Consider the following 9,706-nt stretch of genomic DNA (forward strand, 5'->3'; position numbering starts at 1 on the left):
ATGGCGGGAAGCCAGGGGGCCTCTGCGGAGAGAGGCCACAGAAGCCCCCCCTGCTCCCCCTGGAGCTCCTCCTAGTCCCTGGACCACCCAGAGAGGGATCTTCCAGAGAACCGGGAGCGGGGGTAGACGCAGGAGTGAGGGAGGGCGGGGGCCGAGATGAGCCTGTCTAGTCCCCAGTCTGCCCTTTATCCACACTGTGCGGGCATGTAGTGCGCCCTCAGTAAATGCTGTCTGTCTGGCTGGCTGGCTGAGAGGGAGGGAGGGAGGGTAGATGGACGGTAGACAGAAGAACAGACAAGAGGGTGGGTGAGTGAGTGGGTGATGGATAGATAGATAGATGGGTGAGTGGCTGAATGGTCAGATGGATGGTTAGCTCTCAACCCTGAGAACACTGACCTTGGGAGAAAATTACAGGGTCATCATGACTCTGAGCTCAGTCACCAAGGCTACTGTCCACCCTTCCCCTACAGCCTCTCCCCTCCCCCTCACCCAGCTTTGGCTTCCATGCCGTCAGAGACGGAGAGCTCACAACCCTCCCATCCCACTGGACTAAGAGGAAACAATCCTGCCCTCAGAATAGCCGAGATGAGCTCGTTCCAGAGTCCACCCCGCTGGCCAGAGCCGCACCTCCGCATCGGCCCAGGATTTCCTTCTCCTCGGGCCAGTCTGAAACATGTTTCGTTTGGTCAACCGAGTTCTCCTAAAAACAAACTGAATGTATGTTTTAACATTTGGGGAAATTCACACAAAATCTGGATTACCCCCTCATCTTGAAAAAGCACAGAATCTGGCCACCCGGAGCCTGCAGTCCGCCAGGCAACCCCAGGTGGAGGCTGAGTCACGGCGTTTTTAGAAATTTAATCGTGGCCTTTAGACAGGAACGAGCTGGCAGAATCAGGAGATTCTCACCAGGCCCCGTGGTCTTCGTGACAGTGCAGTTAAACACCTGTCGCCATTTGTCACCCCGCTCGCCCTGGTGTTTCTCTTAAAGCAGAGAACTGTTTCTCTGGACATATATTTCTACCAAAATAGGGGACAAAAACATAACGCACCCCCCGGTGGTTTCACACCGTGGAAGTGAAGGCCTCTCCGATGGCACCTCCATATCAGAATAACACGTTACCTGGCTCAGACAGACAGTAATTACATGTTGAGTACACACGGAACCTACAGATGGCGCCAGGAGGAAAATAAAGCCTCAGTGGGGCTGAGTAATGAGGGGGCTATTATATTAAATGGGACGTCAGAACAGGCCTTCCTGAGGAGGTGACCCTTGAGATGAGACTCGAATGAAGTTAGGTGGGAGCCATGCAGACCCCTAGGGACCAGAAACTGCAAAGGCCTCGAGGTAGGTGCCCGCCTGGCCTGTCCAAGGATTATGACAGAAGGGTTCAGGGAAGGCCATGCTGGATCCCGTAGGCCAGGGTAAGAACGTGGGATGTGACTCAGAGAGCAGGAACCTGCGCAGGACGGGTTAGGAGATTTCAGCGGTGGCATCTCATGGTTTGGGGCCATGGGCACCTCCATCAGTGACCCTGTCATCCAACCCGCCCACCCCTTTCTATTTTGGGGGCTACAGATGGCGATGAAAAGGCCCTAGGCCACCAGGCCAGGAGGCAGGAGCTCTGGCACAGGTCTCAGGCCCTGAAGACTCGGAACCCATTGACCTCTGACGCCCTACACTGCGCCTGCTGTCACCATGGGCCTAAAAGGGCCCAGCTGCCACCACGTCGCCCCCACCTCCCCCAGAGCCACAACTTCCTCTCTTTGCCCTCACGGAGACACAGGGTGGCAGGAGCCGGGAGACCCAGGAGGTGCCCTCTGTGATCCTGCTGGGTGGTTTTAGCTGCCCCTCTACCTCAGCCTCCCCACCATGCGATGACAGGGTGGACCAAACCAGCATCACCCAGACCAGTCACAGCCCTGGGCAGAGTCTGCACCATTCCAGGGAGAAGTGAGAAAGACGTGGGCCTCTTACGCAGCAAGGCTCAGGCTTGACAGGGCAGGCTCTGAGGCCAGCCCCGTCAGGCCCCTATCCATGGGACTCTGGGCAAATGGCTTCAGCTCTCCAGACCTGTTTTCTCATCTTTCGAGTGCAGTTTGTGAAGTACCAGCCTCACAGAGCTGTTGTGAGGATTAAATGCACTAACACACACCGAGCCTACACATATGCACACATGTGTCCCAAATGTGCCTGTGTACCCATGTGTCAGCACATGCCTGTCCTTTATTCTGAAACTGTGTCGCTCTAATTTTTTAGAGTGGTTGAAATGTCTTTTCTTTTGTGAAATGCTGGTCAATTAAAGGCACCACCAAAAATCAATGAACTGCCCCTGCTCTTGCCCTGCGCCCCGTGGCCATGATCCTCCAGCCCCACAACCGCCCCGACCAAAGCCTTCGGCAGGTCCCATCAACTCCACCCCCACCCCAAACTCTCAGCATCTCCCTGTCATCTCCCTGGTCCAGGCCGCCGTTCTCACCGGAACAACTCCAGCAGCCTCCTTACAAGTCCTCCTGCTTCTCTCTCACTGCCACACACCCGACCTGTGGCCTAGTCTCCATCCGGCAGACAAATAGAGTCTTTAAAACTCCAAGTGCAATCACGTCAAGCCTCTGCGTAAACCCCCAACGTCACTCATCTTACTTAGAATAAATGCCAAAGGCCCCTTTTCGGCTTGTGTCTCCTCGACAACTCGCAGACCGAGCCAGGTAAATACCTGGGGTCCCAGATGTAAATGTCATCTTGCAGTCTTTGTTCTGAGTGTCCCAAACTGCTCCCCTATGCACCACCGCCTCATAGCTCCCAAGCCACGATTAATGGCTGACCCGGGTCCAGAGAGCTGGGCTCCACTCGGGGGAGTGGGGGCTGCTTGGGCTCACCTGAGCAGAGAGCTGTAGGAGAAATCGAGGAGACCCATCTCATGCCAGCCACTGCCCGCTTCCGTGGTGTCGCCCAGCAGGACATTGCGGAGGTTGGTATACATGGCTTCGGTGAGTGCCTGGAGGTCTCTGTGGAGGAGCGTCCTGGGGCAGGGGACAAAGCAGTGAGAGCACAGCTTCCAGAGGGAGAGCACACAGGCAGGTCCCTCCCCCCACCGCAGGGTCCTGGGGCTCCAGTTCTCGCTGGCAACGGGGGCCTTTGGAAGACTAGCTCAAACAAGATGGCGTTATGATTATCAACACTGATGGCCGTGACTATTCACTGTGCTAAGTAAGCATAACGATCTCCTTTCACCTTTTGACAACCTGAGAGAGAACAGTTGCTATTATGATGCCGTTTTACAGACAGAAACTCAGGGATATAGATCAAAGTCACTTGCTGGAGGCCACCCGGTCAGTAACTTATACAGCTGGGATTAAAACCCTGCTCCGCCCAGCTCCGGAGTCTGAACTCTTAGCCACCACAGTCTGTCCCTCCTTGGGGCACACACGCTTGAATAAGGAACCCACAGACTTCTGAAAGGCAGAGAACTAAGACGCCAGCCCTTTCTCCTTGAGTCCCAAAGTCAGGGAGACCTGTTTGGATGGTTTAAGCGTCTCCTCACCAAGGACTGTTAATGAGACATGACCCCAAGTGAACATGACACGAGGAGTACGAGGATCTGGCTGGTGACCCGGTCATCGTGTGTGCCAGGGAGTATGGGTCTGGGGGGCACACGTGGCAGAAGCTAGAAGCCCCTCTGTACTGAGTCTCCGCAATACAGGGTCAACACTGAGCCATGCCTGAGGGCATGATTAGAAGCCAAGAAAGGTAGGATCTTGTATCTAAGTTTAAGGCCTCTCTACAACCTGTGCAGGGATCTAGACCAGAAGGGGCACCAGGACAGCCAGTGGACAGTGCCCTTGGAACAGTGCAGCGTCCATGTCCAACAGCGACACCTTGTGGCAGTAACGAGTGCTGGAGTACAGGTAAGGCACTCCAGCTCTTTGTCGCCACCTGCTGTTTGCAGATGGGATGGGTCTCTTCAGACTGCGTAAACCCCTGGGTTCTTGGATAAGTCAGGAGCGGAGAAGTTCCAAAGGCGTTCCATGAACTTCCAGGTAATAAAAGCTTTTGGATGTTCAAGTTGGAACATTGTTGCAATAACAATAGGCATGAGCCACATGAGATAAGGTGTGTGAAGGGTTTAGCACAGCACCTGGCACACTGTAAGTGTTCAATAAATGGGAGCTGGCATAGTGATGGACCTTGATCCAGCTGTCCCCCTGACCCCACTACAGGCACTAGTCCTCGACAGAGACATCAGCCTTCAACAGATGTGGCGACCATGCCCAGAAGATGTCATACCAGCTCATGAGAAATTCCCAGAAACCGTAGGGGGCAGACACTGGAGGAAACGGGTCTTCCCTAGGTAGTGGGGTGGGATGCAGTGAACTTTGACTCTTGTTATCAATGGGACTTCATGATCCCCTGGAATGGCAGGACCCAGGACACTCAGCCTTAGAAGTCCTCCTAGCAGCTGTCCCACAAAGCCAAGGCCGAACTGGGCACTGCTTCTCCTCAGAGTTCACCTCGTAATGCTGGCCTTTCCTCGACTTTGGCAGTCCTGCAAAACTCGGCCTTCTAGATTCTTTTTACTCCAGGATGTGACTCTTCCTAGAGACAGATCACTAAAGGTGACCCTCAGACTGTGTGACTCTTTAGGGGTGGATATGCAGCATCTCATTTCCTCAGTATCTTGGGTGGAAGACAACAGGCTGTGGGGTCTGCAGACCTGAGTTCAAATCCTAGCTCTGCCACTTACTAGCACTAGACCTTGGCTAAGTCACTTCCCTTCTCTGAGCTTCCGTTTCCTCCTCTGTAAATACGAAAGTGCACTATCGAACGCCTGGTATACGGTAGGTGTCCTCAGACGATGGTTGGCATCATTCTGTGCCCTCTGCATCTAGGATGGTGACCACTGTATAGCAGGTTCCCGGATGTTTGCTGGACGAGTAGAATAAATGTGCTCACACATCCTTGTGCTGAAATAAGTTCTATGTTTCAGGACCTGCACCACTTGCTAGCTGTGTGGCCTAGGGCAAGTCATTTCTCTTCTCTGAACCCCAATGTCCTCATCTATAAAATGGGGCTATAAGGAACCCACAGACTTCTGAAAGGCAGAGCATTTCTGTGAAGACTAATAGGCTCATGTACGATGCCTGGCACAGAATATGGACTCAAAACTATTGATCACCCCACCCACCTCCCGTCATTTCACAGGTACGGAAACAGGCTCAGAGATGGACTGGCTTGTCCAAAGTCACAAGGGTAGAAAGGGGTGGGGCTGGGATTTGCATCTAGGTCTGACTGACCCAAATCCTGGTCTCCTCCTACTAAAATCAGATCTGCCTCCTAAGGAGGAGAGTTCTTCTTGAGCCCAACTCTTCTGGGTTGTTTTTAATTTTGTTTCTGTTTGTTTTCTATCAACGAAATGTCTTTACTGGACCCCTGTTGTGGAGACGAGGGTGACATGAACTACGCAGGTAGAAGCAGATCGCCCCCCTTGGCCCGCCCAGTCACCGTCTCCGGCCACTCACGGTTTCATCTTGGCCTTCTCATCACTGGGGTTGTAATGTGGAAGCTGCACATCGAAAATCCTCTCCATGAGGAAGATGGCATAGGCGTGGAAATCCAGCTTGGTGCGAGGCTCCCACACCACCGAGTCGTAGGAATGTGGGTCCAGGAGGACGGTGATGTACCTGCCCCCCACCAGTACCTGGGAAGTTGGCCAGATAGAGTGAGGAGTATCACTATGACAACGGCTGCTCTCAGTGGTCAAGGACTTACTCCGTGGCAGGTGCTGGCCCCACCATGTACTGAATGGATGATGCTCTCTCATCTACCCCTCACGACCACTCTGCGAGGAGAGGACCATCATTCACCCGTTTACAGCTAAAAAGTGAGGCCTAGAGAAGTCACATGATGTGCCCAAGATCTCAGGCAGCTGAGAGGTGGCAGAGCTAGTACTGGAATTCTGCACCTTGTTGAACCAAAGGTTGTGTTCTTAACCGTCTCGCTCTTAAGCACCTGCCACGGTTATCTTGGTTATTGTCATATCTCTAGCAGCCAGGAGAGAATCTGCCCACAGAAGGCAGAAGATGGATGTGTGTGCATCATAGGTGAATGGATTGGATGGATGGATGGATGGATGGATGGATGGATGCATGGATGGATGGATGGAATGATGTTGGTGGGTAAATGCAGATGGATAGATTATAGGTGAGTGAATGGATAGATAGATGGATAAATGAATGGAGGAAGAAAGGAAGGACGGACGGATGGACGGATGCTGCTGGGTATATGCGAGTGGATGTGTAAGCAATACTCACTTCTTTGGGAGGTCGGGCTCTATATGTAACATGCTGTCCCAGAAGGAAAGGAAGCAGCTCTGGAGAGCTGTAACCCTACAGACAAGAGCTGAGCATTTCTCCTCAAATGTTTGTGCAGGGGTCACACAAAACTACCCACCTACCTCGACCCTGTCTTCAGAGTGTGATTTTTACGTCGTGTTAATCAAACTCACTTATAAAATACAGGCCGATAGCCGAGAAAAAATTGCTATTAGAAGGACTGTTAGATGAGTGGATAAATGGAAGGAAAGCTCACTGAATGCATCTTGGAAGGAACGATGGGTGGGTGGGTGGTTAGAGGTTGGTGGAAACTAAATGTACAGATGAATGTTGGGTACGTGGATGGCAAGACGCTAAGTGGATATTGGGTAAACAGACTGAAGGACAAATGCTGGATTGGGATAGAAGTTGGGAAGGATACGTGGAAGGTAGATGGACCAGTGGTAGTTGTTTGAGTAGATACTGAAGGGGTGGATAGATGGAGATATAAATAAATGTTTATTGAATGGATAGATAACTGGACGCTGGGTAGAAAGTGGCAGGGGGGTAGAGACATGGGTAGATAAATGGAAGAATGAAAGTTGGTGGAAATTGAATATATGAATGGAAGTTGGATGGGTGTAGGTACACTAGTGGAAGAATGCTGGATAAATTTGGGTAGACAGATGGAGGGATAGATGATGGACAGATATTGGAAAAGTATATAGAAAGATGGATGGATGAGTGGATAGATGGAGGTTTGACGGAAATGTATGAATGAATGTTGGTGGATATTAGGATGGAAGGATGCTGCTTAGATATTGGGTAGATAGGCAGAATGATAGCTGTTAGATGGATGGGTGGATTTTAGAGATGGACGTTGAATAAATGGATAGAGATCAGTTAAATTTATGTACAATTATCAGATGGATATTGAATGACTTCATAGCTTGATGTTGGGAAGATGCTAGAGGTATGATAATGAAGAGATGGACGTTACATAAGCACTGGATGTACAGTTGTATAGAAATGGATAGAAAGTTAGCTGGACCACTGGATGGATGATGGATGAGTAGGTTAGTACAGAGATAGATCCCGAAGGACTCCCTCAACACCAGGTATGACAGGCCCAGCTGCTCATCCCCGCCCCTCCCAAGAGGCACAAGAGGTACTTACAGTAAAAATATCACCATGCTTCTCCTTCATCCTAGTGAGGAAGCTGGCAGCATCTTTTCCAAACTCCAAAGCATGGCCTAACCAGGGGATACTGCCCAGGTCCAGGGGAGGCTCACCAGGTCGCCTGCAGAAGCCACGGCATTTATTACCATTTGATAAAGCAGGGAAGAGAATAGAGTCTGTAGGGTGCGGGGTGTAATTTTAAATCGAGGGTGCAGGGAAGGCTTCCGAGGGGACATTTGCCCGAAGACCTGAAGGTGGTGAGGGCAGGAGCCACGTGGTTACCTCGAAGAAGAACCTTCCAGGCAGAGGGCACAACAAGCCCTGAGCTCAGATCACGCCTGGTGTATTCAAAGAACAGTACCGAGGTCAGTGTGGCTGGACTGGAGGGAGCAAGAAGTCCCAGAGACTGAGGCCAGCGCCGTCATGGGGCCCAGAACCATGCGGGCCTTCTTGGCAGCTGCAAGGGCTGTAGCTTTGTCTCTGAGTGAGGTGGGTGCTGGAGGAGTGTGGGGAAGCATAAAGACATGATTTGGGTTAGGTTTTATAGGATCTTTTTGGCTGCTGAGTAGAGAATGGACTGTAGAGGTCTGACAGCAGAAGCCTGGGGACCAGTTGATCGAGGTGGTCATTTCTCGGTGGGTGGGATTGCTTTCCAGAACCCAGTAGTTTAAAGAGTTCTCTGTTTGAGCCAGTACAGACCAGGGTTTTTTTGGTCATCGCATCCTCCCTGTCATGCCCACAGAGGAAGAATGAGAGTGGAGAGCACAGCTGAAGGAAGACAGAAGGACCAGCCTCTGACCCCGACTGCCCTTGGCCAGCTCAAGACCTGACGTGTATCTCAGGTGGCCAGAGGCCAGGCCCATGGCTTCTGGAGATGCCCCAGGGGTACAGGCTAGCTCAGCCAGGGGCTGGGAAGTTTGCGTGTGTGTGATATGCAGTGTCAGCATCCCCTGTGAGGGCAGAGGGACTCCTCTGAGAATTTAACAACGATACTTACAGCTCACTGTGCTACTGAGAATTCTAAGATGATCCACAATGACCTACGCCCTGTATAATCCCCTCCTACGGAGTGGGGGATAGAGGGGTTGGCTGACTTGAAGAAAACAATTCTCCTTAGTGGGCCTGACCTAATCAGGTGGAGACAGAGCTTACATAAGACAGGGCTCTTCCTGGCAAAAGAGACTCAAAGTATGAGAGAGACTGGACACCAGGGACAGTCTCTGTGGCTGGCTTCAAAGATGGAAGATGCCACACGGCAAAGAGTGCAGGTGGCCTCTAGGAGCTATGAGGGGACCTTGGCTGACTACGAGCAATGAGATGGGGACCTCAGTCCCACAACCGTGAGCAACTGAATTCAGCCACGCTTTTCCCTGGAGGCTCCTGGCAGGAAGGCAGCTTGGCCTCCGCCTTGATTTCAGCCTTGTAAGACTCTGAACAGAGAGAACCCAGCCACACCACGCTTGACTTAGGACCTGCCCTTATGCTGCACTTGAACTGGGCCCTGCCCTTGGCTAAGCATTTAATATGCGAACACTCATATCCCCTACCCCTGCCCCCTGAAGGAGGTACTAGAAGTCGAGGAGAACGGCATCGTGATCGGAAAATGGGCCTCATGATATTGCAGGGCTGGCACTTACAGTGGACCCTTTGAAGGGCCCTAAATCTAAGCTAAGACCCCTGTTTTAGCCTTAGAATGATCAGAACCACAGAAATGCAGAAAGCTCTTGTTCGCCGAGCGAGTGAGTGATTGAGTGAATCATCCTCTTTTCACTGTGGATTCACAAACCCCTTCAACAAATATTAACTATAAAGCAGGCACTGTTCTGCCCGCTGGAGACACAGCAGACGAGGCCCTGACCTCATGGGGCTTCCACGCTAATGAGGCGAGATAGACAACGCACAGAAAAAGCAGCCTCTTTTCAGAGAGTGAGAAGTGTGATGAAGAAAATAAAGGAGCTGCAATTTGACAATGAAAAGGTAAATAACCCAATGAAAACACACACAGAGGATGCGAACAGACATTTCTCCAAAGATACGCAGTAAGCGGATGAAAAGACACCCAACATCATTGTCACTGGGGAAATGCAGGTCAAAACCACAAAGCAGTACCACTTAATGCCCACTGAGATGATCATAATTTACAGAAAGAGAGAGACAGCAAGAGAGACAGAAAGAGGGAGGAGGGGGAGGGAGGGAGGAGGGGGGAGGAGGAGGA

At 51.6% G+C, this 9,706-nt stretch overlaps 1 protein-coding gene across 1 annotated transcript in view; it reads right to left on the bottom strand.

Annotated features, from left to right (window-relative positions):
- Positions 1-9,706, bottom strand: part of PTGIS (prostaglandin I2 synthase) — a gene marked incomplete at its 5' end in the record, with an annotated part of 37,891 nt that overhangs the window by 21,045 nt on the left and 7,140 nt on the right. The window contains 3 exons of the mRNA XM_025039738.1: positions 2,881-3,024; positions 5,521-5,699; positions 7,489-7,612. Coding sequence (XP_024895506.1) covers positions 2,881-3,024; positions 5,521-5,699; positions 7,489-7,612 — 447 coding nt within the window. The remainder of the gene's footprint in view (positions 1-2,880; positions 3,025-5,520; positions 5,700-7,488; positions 7,613-9,706) is intronic.

This window comes from Pteropus alecto, unplaced genomic scaffold, assembly GCF_000325575.1.
Source record: "Pteropus alecto unplaced genomic scaffold, ASM32557v1 scaffold45, whole genome shotgun sequence".
NCBI classification, from domain to species: Eukaryota; Metazoa; Chordata; class Mammalia; order Chiroptera; family Pteropodidae; genus Pteropus; species Pteropus alecto.